The following is a 21,496-nucleotide window of genomic DNA, read 5'->3' on the forward strand; positions in this document are numbered from 1 at the left end:
CAGGAACACTGTGTGGCAGTGACTCACAGCCACTTGGTGACTGGCATGTGGAACGATGATGCCTGCCATAAGAATTACAGCTTTGTCTGCTCCAGGAAGAAATGTCAGTAATCTTCCAATGATAAATTCCTTTTTAGTAATAGAAACTGCAGAAAACAATTCAAACAGACTTCTGTTTAGACCTTACCATAGCTATTTCTTCATCTGCCTCCACAACAGCAAGCAGCATCAGTACTCCTTCCCCACCCAAGAGCCCCTGCCCAGCTGACTACATCTCCTGGTACCAAAACTGCTACAAGCTGGTGGAAAAGGCAGAAACCTGGGACGCAGCTCAGAAAGCCTGTGAGCAGGAGAAAGGCAACCTGGCGAGCATCGACATGAGCTATGACCAGGCCTTCATCGCTGGAGCAGTTCTGCAGGGCAAAGCGGACGCCTGGATTGGACTCCGGCGTCAGGTGCTGCTGTCAGGGACACACACGACCTAAGCTACTACTACAAATTTGAAACGGTTCATGTATGAATAGTCATTATTAGATTGTAAATACTTGGATAGATACCATTAGGTATACCATTAGGTCAGCTAAGAAAAAAAGAAAGATATTTTAATGTAATTTGGGTCTTTAATCGGTGGTCCAAGCTCATACTGTCCTGTAAACACAGGGTAGTGGCTCCTATGCATGGACAGATGGCTGGCCAGTGTTTTTCACCCAGTGGGGACCAGGAGAGCCCACTAACATCAAGGATGAGGGCTGCGTTAGTATGCACGCTTCACGTGTGTTCCACGGGACCTGGAATGACACAAACTGCAACCTGGCAAAACCATACATCTGCAAGATCTCCTCAGGTACCAGTCTTACTGACTTTTCTTTTTCCTCCCTTTTGTGTTCTCAAGTCTGTCTTTTAGAACCACACTTACTGAATGTGTTACACAAAAGAAGCTTCATTGCCAGTGTAAAATTGAAAATGTAATTGATTATTTAACTGACCATCTCTCAGAGAAACCCCCGCCAACTCCTGGCCCTGGGGATGGGAATTGCATGACTGGATGGATCCCCTACGGCCGTTACTGTTATTACGTCTCCAGGGAAAAGGAGGTCCTCTCTTGGCCGGAATCTGACCATGCTTGCCAGTTTTTCAAGGGACACCTGGTGTCTATCCACAGCAGAGCAGAGGTTGAGTTCATCAGGAATCTTAACTACACCAAAACTCACCCCATCTGGATTGGCCTCACCAGGGACCGTAACTGTGAGTGCAGAGTTGGACAGAAAAACAATGACACTTGTGTTTTTTGTTTTTCCTTCAGAAGACGACTTAGACAATGACTTGAAAACAGCTGTGAGATAGAACCTTGTTTGATTTTTCAGATGGCTGGGGATGGACAGATAAGACATCCGTGGGCTTCTTTAACTGGGCTACCGGTGAGCCCAATGCAGCCTTTCACCCCGGGGAAGTGGGTGAGGAGAACTGTGTGGAGATGTATGATGACGGACGCTGGAATGACAACAACTGCCTGCAGAAGAGAGGTTTTGCATGCCGCCACCGTCAGTGTAAGGGTTCTCCTGATTATGTTTTAACTATAATGGAAACATGATAAGCAGACTGACTTGGCTTTTTAAAACTTTCTTTCAGACTATACAACTGATGAGCATGGCCCAGTTTTTCCAACTCATGGTCCAACTCATGGTCCAACTGATGGTCCAACTGATGGTCCAGATGTCAATCATTGTAAGTGGTTCAAAACACTTTTCATACAGTTGGTGTGTTACCTGCTGTTGGACTGTCAGTCCACCTAAAGGGTCAATGATTTGTTTATCGATAATTAGCAAATACTAGCCTTGTCACTGAGTATGACACATCTACTGTATCTCTGTACAGATGGAGGGGCGATAGCTGGCGGTGTCATTGGCGCCATCGTGATTTTCGTCTTGATAGTTGGACTGCTGTACTATGTCTTTAGAGTCCGCGGCTATAAACTGAGCAGCTTGAGCCTGCCAAGAAAAAGAACCAACATTGATGTGGTAAGTTATTAGCATCTTATGGTTAGGTAAGTGCAGGTGGTTGGGCTTTCATGTGAGGGTGATGTGACCTAAGTTGTTACTCTTTTGTTGCAGCCTGCTTTCTCCAACCCCAACTTCGCAGGAGAATCGGACACATAAACTACAGTTTGTGTTTTGTACAGTACATCAGATTTGATTGTATAAGATTAAACATTATTGTATATTTTGTAATACACAGATTATTAAACAGTAACCTTGCTTCCCCGTATTGCACTTACATGTTTGAAGTGCACTGGCTATTCTGTAATGGTCACAGTAATTTTGTGATAGTCAAATTTATTAGCTTTTACCACCAAATATCAAATTGTATAATTTTTGTTGAGGAAAAAGAGTAAACAATAATTCATTACTTCCCAGTGTTTATTCATCTGTGTACACTGCAACACAAATTCTTTACATATTTCACAAAAGGGAAAAAAGGCGTCCTTCCAAAACCTGTCAGAACAACTTCTCCAGTAAATAATTATTTGGACAAGAAGTGTAAACTTACTGCAAAGAAATTCCTAAATGAACTACCAATACCCAAGTACAATGAAACTAAAGCCACGAGGTGAAAAAGACAAGACTTAAAAACATGAAGAAAATAAAAATGATGCACTAATTATGAATGTCAAAAGCCAAATTTTACACTTTCACTTTGTGTGTAGTGGTAAACTCTAAAGACAATTTCTATAGCAGCCTGTTGATGATCCGTGCATAGAAACAATCCCACATTCTATGGCACCAGTGTACTCACTCCTTAAAAAAATATTGACTTACTATTTGTGAGAAAATAAATTTAGGAACACATTGTGATCCTTGTTTAGCCCTTTTATTGTGCAAGTGCACAGATGCACCAAATGAATTAACAAGTGAAAATTTCCAAAATTCAATGGCACCAATTACAAGAGCTATGCACTATTTAAATGCACTAATCTAAACCAATGTTTCTCTTTCCACATCCCTATTTCATACTATTTCTGTATCCCTGTGTACCAGTAAGACCCTGTGATAACTGTCAACAACTCACTTTGAGCTGACAAATCCAGGCTCAAAACTAATAAACAAGAGTAGAGACCAGCACAGTCCTGCCGATCTTGGGAAAGTGGTGCTCGTCTGCACAGTATCACACTGAAATTAATACTCAAAAATAATGTATGGTAGACCAACTACTCAAAAAGTGCATTCTTTAGCAAAGTATAGTTTGGCCATTCAATTTACTCCCAAAGATTTTGGAAACATTTGACAACTGAAACAGGAAACGGCTTACTGGTGAAAATAAAAAAAACATCTACTGTAGTTTCCTATCTTTAGACCCAGAATGTGTGAAAAGTAACGCAAACTGACAAACACAGCCAATGTTAATCAGGAATGAAGTGAGAATCATTTTAAGATTAATCCAATAAGATGATTACTTTTATTTGATACTTGTATAATTTCTATTAGAAGGATAACTCGTGCAAATTCTGCAACAGGATGATAAGAATAAAATCTGGTCTACTTTACTCTAACAAGCCAGTTACTACTAGTCCATAACAGCCACACTTTTACAGCCAGGCACAGGCTGTGACCATCAACCACAATACAAAAACCATGTCACAGGTCGCTCGGCTCTGAACTTTCCTACCGTCAGCCACTCCGAGACCAACGGAGTCAAGAAGCAAGCTACTGTTTACATCAGCATAAAGAGGGAGGCAGTCCATGAAATCCCTCAGGAATGCACTTATCACACAGGACGTGTTTGTCTGCCCTGAGCTCTTCAAATCTGACAATGTTAAGGAAAAACTGAAAATACAGCTGTCAACAAGGAATGAGCTTAAATGAAATCCACAATGCCGCGTTAATATCCCTCATGTGGCCCTTTGGAACACATTAAATTAGCAACAATTTGTAATCTGTGTCAGAGAAATAAAAAAAAAATAGCAAAAACTGAAGTGATACGTCTCAATATGAAACTTTTGAACAGTGATTTCCTGCCTGTAATTTCAGTCATTCAGTTCCTGTGATTACTGCCTACTTAACGTTTGGTAACATTACTAACACAAGATGTCAAAGTAAGAATAATAAATAAGATCTATGTGTCAGAACTGGAACGATAAGCACATGGTGAAACTGAGTAACATTATAAAGTCTTGGTTACATTTGATCTGCTTCCATCCAAGTTAAGGTCACTCCTGAATAGCAAACATTTCATTGACATGATAGAATATCAAGGAGGCACTTTACAAACACAGACTGCTGTAATTCACACATTTCAGGTCTTGGAAGGTTTAAAGTGCCAGAGAGGAGTAGAAGGACACCAAAGTGGATGTGAGAGAAAAGAATAAATAAGTGCAATGGGCAATCTGGTATCCTTGCTGTGAAATTACAAATTTAGCCTTAAAAACAAATGATCTGCTCTACTCTATGGTGTGCTGTTTGTGTCCATGTCAAGTAAAGAAAAAGACAGTTCGCTTATCATGATTAGACACACTGAAGTGAATGCAGGCAGTGAGAGGCAGCTCGAAGGGTTTGCAGGCATCCAGAAATGGAAGTAGGTTCTTGGTCACTTTACCATTAGACTGTCCAGCCTCAGCCAGTGGACACCCTGTCTTGTATAACGCACCATGGAGCTCATACTTGAAGTTAGACTCAGTGGGCCCATAACTGCATCCAGCTCTGTTAGCATACCTAAAAAACACACATCAGCAACATTATTAAACACAAATCTTAAACGATTTCTAACAGGTATGTATTCTTCACTTCAAACATAAGCTGCTCCCTCATTAAGCAATTACAATTGCATGAGAACATGAGCTAACTTTAATCATTGGATGATATTCTAACACTGTGATCATGCCCTGAATTTTATTTATTTATTTATTTTTTTAAAGAAATCTTCAAATTCTGTTGGAAATTTTACAATGTCCAGTTGAGCCTAACCCTTGTTCTGTTGTCTTTGGCTTTCTCCTACAAGAAATGGTCCCAAACAAGGTGTGCAGGCCTTTACCTCCTTACTGGCTCCTCCTGTTCCCACTGGATTAGGGACATTATTTTTTGTTTGAAACATGAATTTACAGTAGTTTTTGAGGAATCTGATATTCAGATCAGTAAAGCAAAAGTACCAGTTTAATCAATTTTAATTTAGGGCTATGTCCTGTTTTTCAGACTCAGGCAAACACATTTTACTTTAGCTTAAAAGTGTGGTCACTACTTTAACATATCTCTACACACAAACAGATGTATCCACACCATAGTTTCTCATATGTAAAATCCATTCTTACCACTGCCTTTGTGCGCCAGCTTCTCTGCCTGCTCCCACATGTCTTGTGCAGTCAAGAATAATGTAGTGATGTTGACGTAGCTGAATGTGACTTGTTCAATGGCCTGAGGAATTGCCACAGTGCTTCTGATGGGGCCCACAGCCCCCCCGCTTCCTGCTCCAACACTGTGGCTGAAGCCAGGACCTGAGCTGGAAGATGTGCTGACTGGTGATGTCATGTTGGGCATGGGGGATGGGGCATCTGTGACTCTAGAGGAGAAGAGGCTAAGGATGATGACTAGGACAGACTAGCACAAGCCTAAAATGCTATGTAACATAGAAACTAAACGACTTACTTTGATGTCAAGATAGAGGGGCCACAGGTAGCCTGAGTGTAGCTCTGAAAGAGGTTCAATGTAATTTGAAAAACAAAACAACTGTATGCGTCAACATATACAACAGGTCCTACTCTACCACCTCAGTGTAGCTACTTAATTTAGATTGTGTGTCCACACAATGTTAGCTAAAAGATTACAAAACGTGGACAGTGGCATTTAGAACTTGTAGTAATAGTTTAATACTTACACTGAAGTGCTCAGTGAGCGTCTTTGAATACTTGAGTGCAGTTTTGTGTTTGTGGCGAAACATGGCCATCTGCAGGAGAGACTGGCACTTCACACTACAAGACAAGTAAGTGTTATTCATGACTGAATGATTCAGGAGTCACAGAAAAAACAAAGAAAACATACTAGTGATAGTGAGTGTGAGCCTATTACATGTTTAAATATTTTAAAATGTAGTGGAAAAACACACACATATATATATATATATATATATATATTCTACAATTTTATTTTATTAAAACTAACTAAAACTAACTAGAACTAAAAATTAATTATATAATTTTTGAAATGTTATTTTAATATGTAACTTTTTTTCTCTATGACCTGCAATTTTCAGCAGGATAGACCAACTGTTTTTGCTCAAAGACTAAATATAAAGTTCACTCAGAAATTGAATGTAATGAAGTAATAATAATAAATTATTTTTACTGCCCTTGTAAATTAACACTGCAAGCAATGCTAATAAGAATATCTGTTTCTAATATTTAATGAACTTTTCAATATAATACAGTTCAACAGGACAATATTCTAAAGCCCTTGGAATGAGCTGGCAATAATAAATGACCTTGCAAAGGAAGTCAAGGTGAGCAAAAATGAAGCTAAAACTACAGATGAATTCTAGACATTGTGGTGTGTGGAGAAACGACACATTGTCATATACACCTTACCATAAAGCTAAAAAATCCGTTTCAGAGGGTGGAGTAGAAGGGTCCACTGAGTTTTTAAGTTTCAGTACAAATCTGCGAGAGAGGAGAGTGTGGTGGTAAAACAAAAAAATTAATGAAATTCAGATATGAAGCCACAACTGTCAAAGTTATAACTCAATCTGACCTTGGACACACAACAGCCAAACTTTATATATGGGTTTGCAAATATGTAAACTAATAATTACATAATAGCACAGACAATCTGATGACAAAAGTAGTTTCTTACTTGAGAAGTTCCACCGTCTCTGCAAACATAGTGTAGGAAGACATTGAAATCTGTGGATCTTTTTCCATTGCAATGCCACTTTCAACAAAGTACATGGCAGCTTCCAGGTAGTTCAGAGCTTTACTGAGCTTATCTGACTATGGAAGTGGGGGAAAAAAAAGAATTGGTTACAAGCTATTTGTATTACTGTGAAGATTAGAGGACATCTTAAGAAATGAACTCAAAACCAACACAAAAACTTACTGTACCTCTGCATCTGCTTTGTGCTTCAGTCGTTTGGCCTCCTTTATGTAATGTTTTACAGGATACTGTCTGCAGGAGAAAGAAACTGTATTTTATAAAGAAAAAACAACTGCACAATAAAAGTTGTCATCAGTGATATCATGAATAAGTGAACTGTTCTAAACCTCCTTAGTAATATGTCACTTTCCAAACAAGGTGAGAGTTCTCCAGAAAGGAATCTTACCTGTCTTCAAACCTGAGCAGTGGCCTGTTGGTTGAAGTTTCCCTATTGGGCTGTGAAGTTGATGGGTCAGTGAAGTTGCTCTTAGGGGGTTTCTGTGAGGAAAGTGGCATTTGGTTATAACGTAACTTTAATAAGCCAGACATTAATATGTTTTTGTTTTTTTGGGGTTTTTTTTTTACCTGTACCAATCAGTACAAATATGAGACCTTATAGAATCTTGTCCAGGGAAAGGAAGCAATGCAGTAACTTAATATTCATAAGCTAGGTGCTCATACTGTGACAGTTACCTTTTCAATGTGTGAGTGCTCCGTTTGATTTGCACTTCTGTTCTTGCGCTTGCATGAGTCCTTCCTCTTTGCAGCCGCCTTACTGGACATCTGGCTCTCCCCAGATCTGCGTTTATCTGACTTCAGATCCTGAGCAGTGTCCTTAGGTGTTGGAAGCGGCTGTAGATGCACAGGATTCTTCCTGGCCTTCTTTTGCTCCTGTTGCTCTGTTGGATTGCTGGAGCTTCTGTAGGTGACAGCAACAGACAACTTGTGTGATCTCACTGAACTGACTGTCACACAGCAACACCAAATAGGACATTTACTTTAAAAACAATGCTATTCCTGGTGAAACAAGTATAGCATGCTATGAATTTAGGGGACCTACTCCACTTTAACAGACTTATGGGTTGATGAGGTATTCCTGTTTTCCAGCTTTTGTTTCTTCCTTGGGAGAGTTTTATTGTCTGCATCAGCCTAGGAGACAGCAAACACATTAAAATAAAAAAACATTTTGCCATGTATATACATGGTAAGACAACAGCCCTAGACCCACTCAGTTCTCACATTTTGAGGTATACTCTTTTTGCTGGTTTTGGTGTGTTTGCTTATTGCAGAAGTGGCCACTCCATCTTGTGCTGATCTCTTTGCATTGTTGGGTATCTCCTGGTGGTTGGTGGAGATCTGAGGGACTCTTGCGAGCAGGCTGAGATTGATTTTCACCAGCAGTGATTTAGGAGGCTTGTGGAGGTCCTGAGAACCTTTAGCTGTAGGCCCAGTATGCCCAGTCTTGTATGAGTGCTTGTGGGTTGTTTTGTGAGGCATCTTGGTGCCCTTCGGGCAGTTGGTCTCTGCCTTGAGTTTGCTACAACTGATTCTGACTGGTGGGGCAGGAGAAAGCTGGTCAGGCTGAGCAGGGCTCTGAGTGGAACAGGAGCAGGGGTTAGGACATCTCACACCACAAGTTGGACAATGACCATACAGGACCAGTGTTACCTCAGGATCGGGCTGTGGACCAGCCTTTTGTGAGCCAAGTGATGTATGTTTAGAAGTCCTTTTCTTGTCTCTTTTAGCATCACTGCTGTCCTTGCTGTCCTTGCAATGTCTTGTTTTCGTCTTTACCTTGGGTCTATGAGTGAAACATGGGTCTTTTACTCGTGTGGCTGCAACATCCTCACACTTCACACTAACAGCTGCTTCAGTGTGATCTGGGCATCCTGCTGTCAGTGGCTTTGATGTGCAGGTATTGCATGGAAGTTTCCTAGAATCAACAGATGGAGATTTGTGGCTGTTTTGTTGGCAATAGTTGTCCTGAGGCCTTTCACGGCCCTGTGGGGATTTGGCAGGGTCATCACTGAACTCTTTTTGGTTAGAAAAAAGTTTGGAGTCCTTGGTGGGGTTGACCACTTCTACACTAGAATGCTTGGAGCTTTGAGTAGGCAGGAGCTGTTCGTTAGTGGGGCTCTCAGAGACAAGTGGACCTCCTTGATTTTCAGTAGCAGAGTTCTGTTGGTTGGATCTTATCCAGTTCCCCAACTGCCAGTCACGGCTCACCGCTGGAGCATCAAGCTATAAAAAGACCCGAACAGAACAAAGGAAAAAAAAATGAGGAAGAGCAAATAATGACAGTTCAGTCTGTTAGTTCTTTATTAAATAAACTAAGAACACACACACACACACACACACACACACACACACACACACACACACACACACACACACACACACACACACACACACACACACACACACACACACACACACACACACACACACACACACACACACACACACACACACACACACACACACACACACAGGAGAAGAAATTACCTGGGTTTTAACTGAGCTGCTGACGGAGGGTCGAGGTGGCTCCTCAGTGGTGCTTTCACTGTCCAACTCTGATCTTGAGCTACTCTCTGAGTCACTGGAGCTGGTGGACTCTACCCCACTGGAATGTGCTGCTTCAAATAAACTACACACACATGCACAAAAACACACCACCATAACATCCATTACTTTTCAATAATATATAACATTGTTAATTGGACTGGGCAAACACTGAATGCAAAGAAGAAACCATGTCTGCAACTCAGTTCAGCCAAGTCACTTACGATGAGGGGTTCTGCTGGTTGAGCTGAGATGAATGTGTAGGAGAAGAGTTTTCATAGCTTTCTGGAAAGAATGAAATAAAACAACACAAGTACATATCAAACAATACTAATACAACGCCAACAACAACTATTTGACTAACTTACTGCTCAGTAGCCTGCAGTCCAAAGTGATACTTTCTAATGGATTCAAAATTTGAACTAAAAGCTATATTATCTGCTTAAACATAAAATCTAATGTGACACTGTTGTAAAAAGGAAAGCAGTACAAACTATGTACATCATCTCAAGGAGCAACAACTATACAACAGTTTCTGCACATTTCTAAGTGACTGAGGTCCAGAATTAATTAGAATACCCATCATTCATGTCAAGAAGATCAGACAGGCTTTAAAAGTTTACAATTCATTGATTACTGTGACAGTACAGTAACCCATTCAAAAGTCCCAAACAGAGCAAACAGGAGACAACCCTTATTACTGTTATGCATAAATTGGCTAATGAAGCTGCAACAAGTGCTGTTTATACATTGGCACAATTGTAAAAGTCAGTGCAAACATATTATCACTTGGTAATGAATTAACTTTATGAAAGTATAACACTGCTTAGAAAGATGGCTGCCTTGAGTTTGACTTTTAAAGTTATACAATAGAATTTGCATTTATGGAAGCAAATAAAGCAACTGCTGCTGTAACTACTGTTTTCTGGTCATTAACTCATATTGTTAAAATACTGCAGCTATTATGCAATTTTTAAGCTACGTGACTAAAAATAAGTGTTGATTTTCTAACATCAGAAACATAAAATCAAATATAAGATGATGAGAAATAGAAATGATCAATAGTTATATTAAGTTATGGATGAAAACAAGTTATGTGTAGGAAGAAAAAGTGGAAATTGCAGTGAAAGCGAAAGAGACTCCACACTTCTTCTCTTCTACATGTCTGTCTCTTTCTCTAAACTGAGGTTAATCAGATAAAATTGCAGGGTTGTTTCTCTCCACTGGCATTTTGTGGTTGGTTCGTAGCATAGGCCACTGTGGTCACACACGTTGCCATAGAAACATTGCTTTGAAAAGAGAGAGAAAAAAAAAAAAAAAAAAGAGGCCAGAGACTATCAGAAAGGTGCTGCTTTAAAATTTACCCCATGGATATGAAACGCTAAAAGAGAAGATTTAAGTCTTATTGATAATGTCAAAATCTTCCATTTTAATCTACAGACAAGCACACCTTTCATAATGAGAAACCAATCTGCCTGTTACCATGTAAACTACAGACACAACAGATTCTAACCCAGCTTTGCATCTAGTATTGATTTTCCATATGAGAATGATCTATTATTTCTGCCAACTATTCTTTCTTTCTTTTCACCCTTGTTCTATGCCTCTCTTTCATTCCTTTATTACTCACTTTGCCCTGGACATGAAGAGACATGCTCTGCTTCCTGTGAAGGAAAAAAAAAATAAAAATGCAGTAATCTGGGTCATATGTTGACTTGCTTTAAATTTGTACATTTCCATCTACATATCTACTAAGAACTGGTATGTACACCTATATTTCTATAGCCTTATACCTTATAACTTTGTAGTGTGAGGAAAAAAAGGCCATGAGACCATTCAAATACAAAGAAGTGTCCTCATCAAATTACATGCCTTGTCTGTTACATTACAAGCTGTTCTATGTGCCAATTTGAAAACGTGGCTTGAGGATGGCAAAATATCAGTATGTCCAAACTAACTCAAAGATAGCATTCAGTCATTCTCCTAATCTCTTACCTTAGCTGACAATGGGGACTTGGAGGGCTCATCGGTGCTAGGTGTGTGTATACCTGTCAGCAAGGGGGGCCATGGGTGGGTCATTTCCTGTAAAGGAGAATAAAAACAGTGTCCATCAGCATAGCTAAATTACAAAACAGGTACCACTCCATAAAAAAATAATAATAATGCATGTAGATGCACTCTGACTGTACTCTTTCCTTTAATAATTTCAGCTCAATATAGTCCAAAAAAAAAAAGATGGGAATGGCAAGACTTCACTAAACTAATGAGAAGAAAAAATACATTGGTGATGGCCAAACAGTGGAGTTCTCTGAGCATGCTTCAAATGCAACTGTTTAGTGCCTAAAGTGCCTGGACTTTACTATTGTCAACTGCAGTTGCCTGGTTCCTGGGGAAAGCTACATTAGGACCTTGGGAATCTTGACTTCTGGATGAAATGACAGAAAATCTTACTACAACAAACATTTTTACATGTGAGCATTTATCATAAAAAAATAACTTTTTATTGGCAAAAGACAATACTTCAACCAACAGGTAAAATAGGCAAAATAAGTGACATACCCATTCAAGAATTTCAGAACAGAACAAAGTATTCAACAGCTGTTACTGAATGATGACCAACTTCAATCATTCATTGTGATTGCTTCTGTGATCTGCTGCATTTCAGAATCTTCATTTGGTATATTTTGGATGGGGAGAAGATGTTTATTGGTAGAAAGTGCAAAATCCAATAACTTCCATATAAAATGTACATAAGCACAAAGTTTTTTGAGTCCCTGACCTAATGATTTCAAACCACCATGAAAGCTACTACACTAAACAGCTAATAAAAAAAACTGAAAATAAAACACATAACTGAGGAATAGATTATAATTAGAATAATCAAGTTATTGGTTATTTGAAATCTCACAACAGTATAGCTCCCAACGTTTTCATTCTTTCACAGCATGGGTTTGCAGTCCACATGCTGATCTGTAGAAGGTGTGACGTGTGAACAATTGAAAATACACAAAAGCACTGATAAAGAAAACTGTAGTCCAGTGCTCAAGACTGTTGTATGAAAAGCTAAAGTAAAGTTAGTTTATCTGCAGTTGCTTAAGTTCATAGGACTGTTGAGACCATGATGAAAAATATAAGTACAGAATCACATTACAGCAGGCCCAGTAATCCCCATCCACAATCAGGCACAATGAATCATTTGTTGTGCTCTCAGAGCTGTAATGAAGTCCATCGCTCTGAAGCTGCTATTAATGCCAACTCTGCACTTCCTGTTGCTGCTTTAAGTCAAACTTTGCATCAGAGCAAACCTCTGGAATGTTTTTATTGTGAAGCAGCTATCACAGTGGTGTACAATACAGCACAGGTATCTCAAACATATAGAAACATGACACATGGGGAGGTCCATGTTTTGATTTTATTTATTTAAATGAACTATTAACATTTTTGAGACAGTCAGTGGCTGTTAGGAAGTATAGTTAATTAAATTTCCATTATTGTCACTAACAAACATCTGCTTTGAAATACTTAAGTTTTGCCTCACAACCCACAAGCACTCATACAAGACTGGGCATACAGCTAAAGGTTCTCAGGACCTCCACAGGCCTCCTATATGACCTGATAAATAATTTATAATACTTGTAACTGTTGCGAAATGAATCATTTATGCAGTAGTGAATTTCATTTAAAATAGTTTTTAAATACACCATTATATGGGTATGCAAGTATATAAAAATATTTGAGAAAAAAAAAAAACAAAAAAAAAAAAAACATCTTACAAAGAAACACACCACATATATATTTAAGGTGGACTTTTCTTGTACAAAAACAAAAGCTGCATTTATCTTCAGTGTTACTCACCAAAATGTATCCTTAACGTTTAACAACTGTAATGACTGCACTTCCTTCCTCATAAAACACTCGTAAAACTGACTTCTGTATTGTTTACATCCATGTTTATTGTCAAGCAGTTGTCTTGCTTTCTGTTTTTGCTTGCACATTGCTGTGTTTCTTGGCACGTTACCACCACCTGTTGATCAGTGAAATAATGTGGCACCATTGGCAGGATGTGTTTCGCATCACTGACGCGCATGCACATGAGGGTGCACTAGGAGAACCAAACAAGGGACTCATCATAGAAAAACTGCTCCATACAACTATCAGGCCTAAAACTCTATGTGAATCATTAACCATGAACACTGTTTAAGAATCAGGCTTGATCCCCAACCTAAGATGTAAATACATGCTTGCCATAATTCCTGCATATAATTATGATGGCCAACTGTAAATTATAATTTCAATATTTGGTCTTACCCTTAAGATGTCTTCGACACACTGAGCTTCATTTGTCTGGGGCTGTAGAAAGAAAAGGAATAATCATGAGCTCCTGAATTACCTGGAAAATATAGATGCAATATTGAATTGAATTAATTTGCAAGGCCAAAAAGAGGATGAAAAAACGATTATTTGCCTTTATACTACCCCATTCACAACTCAGATTAATGACTGCTTGATGCTGATGATCTTACCTCTATACAGGTACATATATCCCTATAGCATAAGACCAGCTATTTATACAAAAAAAAAAAAAAAAATTGGCTAATTTGAAGGTTGATTTTTTTTTAAACAGTATATTAAAACTCAATTTTTTTCTCTTATAAACTATACAAATGCTCACTTTCAACTTTTCATTTTACAGACCTTTAAGCAGTGAAAACAGAGAGATGAAAAGACCAACCTTTATAAAAATGCAGTGAAGAAAAATATTAGAAACATTTTTCAATACAATGCAGTCCTCTACTACATCACCGCTAAATGCAATCTCAAGCACTAGATGGGTGACACAATACAACATATTAGGCAGTAACACAGAGAAACTCAAGCTCAACATCAGATAAATACTGTGCTTGAATGAGTGAGTCAACAGACTGAAGTTCAGTTTGTGTTCAGTCTTTCCTTCTGAATGGACAATGTCTGAGATAAGGTCAGAGTGAATGGGGCCCCAGAGCAGTTATGTAAGTTGGTGACAAAGCTCATTTATTGTTCTGCTCAGCTCAGGGATGAAGTTATCATACACAGCTAAGGTCACATATACTGTGTACACACACACACACACACACACACACACACACACACACACACACACACACACACACACACACACACACACACACACACACACACACACACACACACACACACAAACTGAGGTTTTGTTTGCCACATCCACCATGCTATGCATCTAAATAAGACATAAAACTACATGCTCAAAAATGCATGATGGATAATACTATATTCACAGGAAATATAAATGTATTGTTATTAAAAGTGCAGGAGAGTAGCCCAAAAGTGCACATTACTTCTCAAAGTTGCAGAAACATCCTGTATTATTACAGCTATATAACTGCTCTCAGTCTCAGTTTTGCTGTACTTGAGAAAAAGCAAATCCAAAACATTCTCTCAAAGATTCTGAGGTTGAAGGAATATTCCTGAACATACTATATAGATATATACACACACACACAAAACAGTTTATGTGGTGGCCTAGTGAAAACAAAGTGCTACACTCAGGAATGAAGAAAAATAGTGTAATGAGTCACTGCCTAGCTATCCTGCACTGGATTAGCCCCAGCAGTGAAAACCGCAGCACATCCAACACTGCTCTGCTGTTGCAGGAGGGTAATGGGTGAAAGATAAAGGGAGGGTAGGGGTTGTGCAGTGCTGCAGGTGCAAGGGCTGTGTGTATATTTGTGCGACACTGAACAGATGAATAGAATTGAACAGGGGTTCAGACAAATCCTTCAAAACAAAGACAGTCCAAGGCCTTTTTGAATGCCTCAACATCATGAATATCAAAACTATGAGAAAGTTTCAGAGAACATCCTGGGTGAGCAGAGACATAATCTTCTTAGCCAATAATACATTGTATTCAAAGCCAAGACCACACTCCTGATAATAAAGAAGACTTTCCCTCTCCTACAGAATCACCTCCCACACAGTCTCTGGAAGCACCTCACCAGAGATCACATGATATTACAAGTCTCGTACAATACATGACTGCGCCACAAGTGGACATCTGCTCTCATTAACATTAAATTAACCTTAGCATAATCCCCAAAATTATAAACTACTCCTTTAAAATTTGATTACTATTAACTACTGTTGTCTAGTCCATATAAAAAGTAAAATAAGACTATCATACCACTAATGTGAAATTTTACATAATACACTTACCTCTAAAAATTGTGGCAGTGTCTTTGTTTTGCCTGGGTGAGATTTGCTGATTATCTCTGGTAGAGGTACGTATGGCTCTGGTGAAGGCTTTAGCTCAGGTGACTCGCTGACCACCTGGTCCTGACCATCCATTGGCCGCACATAGGCTGTTGGCTTCTGAGTCATGACTACACTGGGCTGTTTAGAGGACAGGAGCAGAGGGAAGGTCTGGGAGGGTAGTGTGTTGGTCTTGGTGGCTTGAGGCAGGGATGTATCTTTAGGGGACTGCTTAATGTTCAATGTGGAAACATCAATGTTACTGCCAGATACAGAAGGGTCATCTGCAGACCCATGAGGCTGATGTCTGTCACAGGTGCCCTTAGTGTCCATGTCAGTGTTATCGTGGTCAATGGAATGTAAAAATGCTAAAGGTTTAGTATCAGGAGACTGAGGGGACATTTCTTGGGGAAGGCTGACACATTCCCTGAGATCTGAGAAGGATTCACTCCTCTGTTGATCTGCTGAGTGGCCAAGCTGACTGGTCTGATTGTGGCTCAAAGAAGATTTTGGGAAAGTAGATGAATGCCCATGCTGGTTAGGAGAAGCAGAGGCAGCAGGTGCCCTCGTGGGCTGAGAGGAGCAACTATTGCTGGACAGGCCTTTTAGGCTTTGGGTGGATACATAATGGACTGGGTTGTGGAATGGATGTTTGGTTGACTTATTAGTCTGACCCTGATCTGACTGTGAGAAGGTTACATAAGGAGGGAAGACTAGAGGCTCAGTTGAATAGGGATTATTCACATCTTCATAACTGCCCAGCATCCTTTGGATTCGATTGGAAAGCTCATCCCCTTTGTTTGTCTAGAAAAGGGATAAACATTTAGCCATGTTAATAGTGAAACCACAGCTTAAAAAAAAATTAAACAGGATTATACTGAACCAAGTGAACTGAACCCTTTGTTTTGTTTATGCACCATTTATGTCATAATGGAGTTATAATTGCATGTTGCTCATTTGCATAATACAAATACTGCCTCATATAAGCCAAAATGTGTTTTTTAATGTAATTAAAATAAACATATTAGTGCTAGGTGTTTTGATCCTCAGTCACGTAATCAAAAAAACAAAACAAAAAAAAAACATCATGAAGATGTGAATGTTCACAAGTATATGTGAGAATCTTCGTCATTTCCACCATCAATGACATGATGTGAACAGAGCAAGTCACCAACCAAATATACTGAATCACACTGCTGATATAGTACATTTAAGCACATGAACACTCAAGCCTTCAGTCCTCAATATTGTTTTCTTCCTTTGTAAGTCTTCGATTGTTGAAGATTGGGTCAGTACTTTAGATCCTGTGCCTCTGTGTGACTGCTGGTCATCTACAAGCACTATGCAAAGATCTAAAGTGACTTAAAGTGTTGTCAACAAACAAGGACTTTTCCAGATAAGGTGAAGCATACTTGTTTCTTTCAATTTTGCTATTATAGGATTTAGACATATCGAAGTTGCCAATTGTTTTTAATGCACTAGCATCACAACAATAAGATTCATAACAGCATCAACAAGTTGACATTCATTATGGGACAAGATGAAGAGTAAATATATATACATATATAATGTACTAGACTGACATCTGTGAGGTAAGAGATTAAAACCATTCTTCAGAAACTGTACTTGAAACGCAATACTGTTAAGGTATGGAACCTGTTTTCAAAAATAAGTTCAAGTATTTTATTATGCATAAATGCATAAAATTGCTGCTAAGGGCCATTCACGTGTCTTTTGTGTACTTAAGTGTGTTATTTTGAATGAAGACACACAATAGCGAGCAACAAGAGGTCTCATTTGAGATTAAATCCCCCCACCCAAAAAAAAAAAAAAAAAAAAACACACCCAACTTTTTAAGATTAGCAGCAAGTGCACTACAGGTCCTGTGACAGCTTCACCCTTCCCATAAAACCATACAGCTGTAAGTTTTCTTGGAGTACACCAAAACACAGCCACCCCCCACAACACACACAAATCTAGCTGCAGAGCTACTAGAAGGGATTTTCAGTGCTGGAAATCCATTAATATTTTGCAAGTTCCTCACCGTCTTGCATTGCACAAAGCTGCAGACACCTCGCCCTCCTGAGCACTGTGGTTTAAACAAAAAAGAAAAACGGAAAAAAAAAAAAAAAAAAAGGAGAAAGAGGCACAACTGACGTTTTCCACACATTTTAGACATAACGTGAATGGCCCCTTAGAGGAAACACTGCTGTTTCCACACAAACAAACCTAAATGTCTGAACTAATGAAACATGACAGTGTCCAGTGTCCAAGCATTTCACTGTGTGAGTCTACCTTGTATGGTTCCCCAAAGAGTGGCACATTCTCAAGGTTAAGTTCTTTGGGTTGGCTGGTTTCTTGGTTCCTTTGTTCCCATGCTCGGAGGCGAAGAAGATTTCTTTCTTCATTGTATACACTGTAGAATATACCAAAGAAAAAGGGGTCTTTAAAAAAAATATATATTTGCAAATACACAATCCACTAGATACAATTACCTGGTGCCAGAGGTGAAGAGGTGCCTTCAATATTTAAAAAAAACTGACCATGAGACAGACTGATGACCTGTTCCACTGCTTGGTGGCTAAAACTTCAATACAGCCTACATGTATTTGTATTTGTTCATTTTCTATGACTATACATTTACAGACCCCTAGAACAATGAATGTCACCCATCCTTATGACAAAATCGGCTTTGACTAAAGACACCACAAAATATAAAAACTGCAAATTTCTGATATCTTCATCACAGATTGATTTACCCAAGGGGCATAACAGCAGTGTCTAAGGGGAGAACACAGTGCCCGTCATATCTACAGACAAGTGTAATTAGACTTGCAGATGCCATGAGGATTCACCACAACATTCACATCTGTTCTTTCTAGTCCCCAAAGATGACACGCAGCCCATACAGACATCACATGAATAATGACTACTGTTCCTGATATGATGCCAATTGCAAAAAAAAAAAAAAAAAAAAAAAGACAGTCTACTACGGTAAATTATATTTTGAAACTGCAGTGCGCCCCATGGGTGCTGGCCTTGTTTAAAAGTTTAAATATAGGAAAGTGAACAAAACAATTAGCTACATTTAGAAATTTGTAGTTTTCTTCCCAAAATACAGTGTTGATCATCCTCACTGACAGCAACCCCAATGGGATGCTCCCATGGCAACAAGTGAAGCAACACAGATTTGGTACTAAGCCAAACAGATGAGCACTCATTAATTGGCCAAACTACTAGGACAGCACAGAGTGGCACTGCCAAGTCACAAGCCCAGGTTACCCAGGGGTAAAGCAACACACTGTATTAAACTTGCACACTAGTCTTCCAAAACAAATATGAGACAAAGGGGTTTTTTTGTGTGGATGATGCAAAAGTGACACAGCCTACGCAACTTACAGAAATAATTATAAACAGCTCCTGAGAATAATATTAGGGGTTGAATTAACAATGAGGCTGGAACTAAACTAAATTGCCCAGATACTCACACTTACTAGTGATTTAATCTTAAAATACTGTATCCACAATTGTTTAATTTGTTAAATCTGTGTTGCATTTAACAGGAACGTGCAAAATACACACCATCAACTATTCTAAGCAGTCTGTCTGAATCTGTTGACAGTTTGGCAGGCCAATTGTTCTGTATTTAAAACAAATGATTTGCTGTACCCTCCAGTATCCAATAAATTAAATATAAGCCTTATAAGATCATTTTAATATTACACAGAATCCAATAAATACATTTTTTGGGTCACACTTGTCAAAAAAATGTCAGAAACCAGTAGGGAAAATAAGACCTACTTCCTAGTTACTGTGGCAATAGCAGCACAATTTGCCACAGGTCAGATGGAAGTAGTTTTATACTCCACAAAAAATAACTTTATGAAGGAACTAAATTAGCTGCTTTAGGACTTTAAGACTGAAGAATAACCAGAATAACCCATAAGAAAGCAGCACTGCTACTTAAATAGACAAACCCAAATGGGTGAGACTACAAGCGTCATCAAAATTTGGGAGGCAAAGAATCCTTATCTGCTTTGAAAGAGATGCAAATTACACAGAAAATCCTGCATGGTGCAGGTTCCTCAGTCAACAAATACATTTGCTTCTTCAAGAAAGTACATCATTTAGAAAAACAACTTGTTACACAGTGGAATTCAAACCAGCATGAGACAGCAACCACAAAAGCTTGGGAGACAAACCAGACCAGGCACACCCAAAATAAGGCAGACTGTAACCACACTTCAACCTCTTACACAGTTTAGGCCTCCAGCATTTTCTGATTTTAAGCTGTTACAGTCAAGAAACCACTTTTCATAGAGGAATAACAAAATTAAGATGACGTTTTTGTTGGTTGTACTTTACAAAAATATTGATTTCATGTAGAGAAACTTAAAATGATAAATGCAAACAATGGCATTCTCACTCTTTGTAGAACACATCCATCCATTATTCATAATTATTATTCCTATGCAAGAAAAATAATAATTGCAGACATGCTGGAGTTAGGATATACCCTGTTTATCACAGCACATGGACAGACAACCAGTCACACCTACAGGCACTTTAGAGCCACCAATCACCTTAACCTGTATGTTTGGGCTGTGGGAAGCAGCCATGTACCAGGTGAAAACCCACACAGACACAGAGCTAACATGCACAGAGAAATATTATAAATATGAAATCAAACACACATCAAATATCAAACAGTGGACACAAATGCTTTTCCTCTTCATTCTGTCACTGCAGAACAAAGTAGCAGTGTCTCACTTGGATTTTTTTTTTCCTAACTCAAAAACTTTCAGGGATCACATTGTTATGAAAACACGATTTATGAGAACATGTGAAAGTGAGTTTGCACAAAGTAAAGCAGCTCATCTTCTCATTTGAGAGGCTGAATGCTCTTTTTTTTATTTTTTACCATGTTTTCTTAAAAAATGACTAAAACTAATCACTCAAAATCAAAATGGTTGACAACGACTGCTTTCTGTTGATTAGATCCAGACACAGTGGCTGAGGTTTTACAGAAAGCTCGTAAGTGTGAGGTTTTCTTTAAAACTAAACGTATTGCGGCTAATTTACACGACCCAGCAGGTATAAACACAACAGCCCCGACGAACAGCTGGTAAAAATCACGCCAGCCTGCTCTTTCCAGCTGATTCCACCGTTTCCTCGAATTGCTTATTAAGCTAAAACCCTGCCAGTCGGTTTTACATCAACCCCAGTTTGTGCAATGCCTTTCCTATGAGCCTTTAACAGAGTTTCAAACTAGAACTTTACTTTTTAGTCGAGTCGACTGCGCCGCTAACAGTTAATGAGGCTAACGGCTGGAGCTAGCAGCTAGCCGCGGCTCAGGCTGCCTACCTTGGCTGAGTTGACATGGTGCGCCGCTCACAACAACCACAGCTGGTTGGCATGTGTTTCTCACAGTCCGCACCAAGGTTTTCTTCTCACTTGGTCACATTGTTTACGGGTGAAGACCATTTGTTAATTTAAAACGACTGTCAGGCCGCCGTTGTTTGATAGTTGTGTGCTAACCCTGCGAGTTTGGCTCGTCCCTACTGGATTGTTCTACTCTATCGGCCATCTAGGGACCAAGCTCGGCTTTATACACTCAATTCACCGCAAACCTGCCAGGAAAATTCTCTGAAGCTGTTAAGTTACTGCTGGGATTGTAAATATTACATGAATATAACAAACGAATCCATTAGCAGATATATTATTTACTGTTTTTTCTTTATTACTACAGTTTACCCAAACTTTACACTATTACCCCT

General features: G+C 39.0%; 2 protein-coding genes across 4 annotated transcripts in view; one reads left to right on the forward strand and one right to left on the reverse strand.

The window, feature by feature from the left end:
- Positions 1–2,406, forward strand: part of LOC113125063 (macrophage mannose receptor 1) — a 17,986-nt gene extending 15,580 nt beyond the window's left edge. For 2 of the 3 annotated variants that reach the window (XM_026298338.1, XM_026298339.1), the window contains 8 exons: positions 4–103; positions 220–455; positions 661–844; positions 997–1,245; positions 1,365–1,547; positions 1,630–1,725; positions 1,876–2,018; positions 2,112–2,406. In XM_026298338.1, coding sequence (XP_026154123.1) covers positions 4–103; positions 220–455; positions 661–844; positions 997–1,245; positions 1,365–1,547; positions 1,630–1,725; positions 1,876–2,018; positions 2,112–2,156 — 1,236 coding nt within the window. In that variant the 3' untranslated portion in view covers positions 2,157–2,406. Of the gene's footprint in view, positions 1–3; positions 104–219; positions 515–660; positions 845–996; positions 1,246–1,364; positions 1,548–1,629; positions 1,726–1,875; positions 2,019–2,111 lie in introns of those variants that run through there. The other variant, XM_026298340.1, reaches the window with a different exon arrangement.
- On the reverse strand, positions 2,400–21,277 carry aff1 (AF4/FMR2 family, member 1). The gene is made up of 19 exons (XM_026298341.1): positions 21,084–21,277; positions 18,015–18,135; positions 15,684–16,523; positions 13,764–13,805; positions 11,451–11,537; positions 11,086–11,119; positions 9,680–9,740; positions 9,399–9,540; positions 8,133–9,134; positions 7,954–8,042; positions 7,587–7,812; positions 7,300–7,391; positions 7,082–7,145; positions 6,834–6,970; positions 6,569–6,640; positions 5,863–5,956; positions 5,634–5,677; positions 5,300–5,547; positions 2,400–4,706 (listed from the first exon to the last, which is right to left on the reverse strand). Exons 1-19 carry the CDS (start codon positions 21,134–21,136, stop codon positions 4,582–4,584), a joined length of 3,573 nt encoding a protein of 1,190 aa, XP_026154126.1. The 5' UTR covers positions 21,137–21,277; the 3' UTR covers positions 2,400–4,581.
- Between the last annotated feature and the right edge of the window lie 219 nt (positions 21,278–21,496).

The sequence above is a fragment of the Mastacembelus armatus genome, chromosome 12 (assembly GCF_900324485.2).
Source record: "Mastacembelus armatus chromosome 12, fMasArm1.2, whole genome shotgun sequence".
Classification (NCBI taxonomy): domain Eukaryota; kingdom Metazoa; phylum Chordata; class Actinopteri; order Synbranchiformes; family Mastacembelidae; genus Mastacembelus; species Mastacembelus armatus.

What these genes read in the sequence shown, in the direction of transcription:
- aff1 (XM_026298341.1), bottom strand. Translation starts at nt 21,136, where the DNA reads ATGCCAACCAGCTGTGGTTGTTGTGAGCGGCGCACCATGTCAACTCAG. An exon ending in AGCACTCACACATTGAAAAG is followed by an intron (nt 7,392 to 7,586) that starts GTAACTGTCACA and finishes CTTTCCTCACAG; the next exon opens with AAACCCCCTAAGAGCAACTT. An exon ending in ACGGATTTTTTAGCTTTATG is followed by an intron (nt 5,957 to 6,568) that starts GTAAGGTGTATA and finishes CTTGTCTTGTAG; the next exon opens with TGTGAAGTGCCAGTCTCTCC.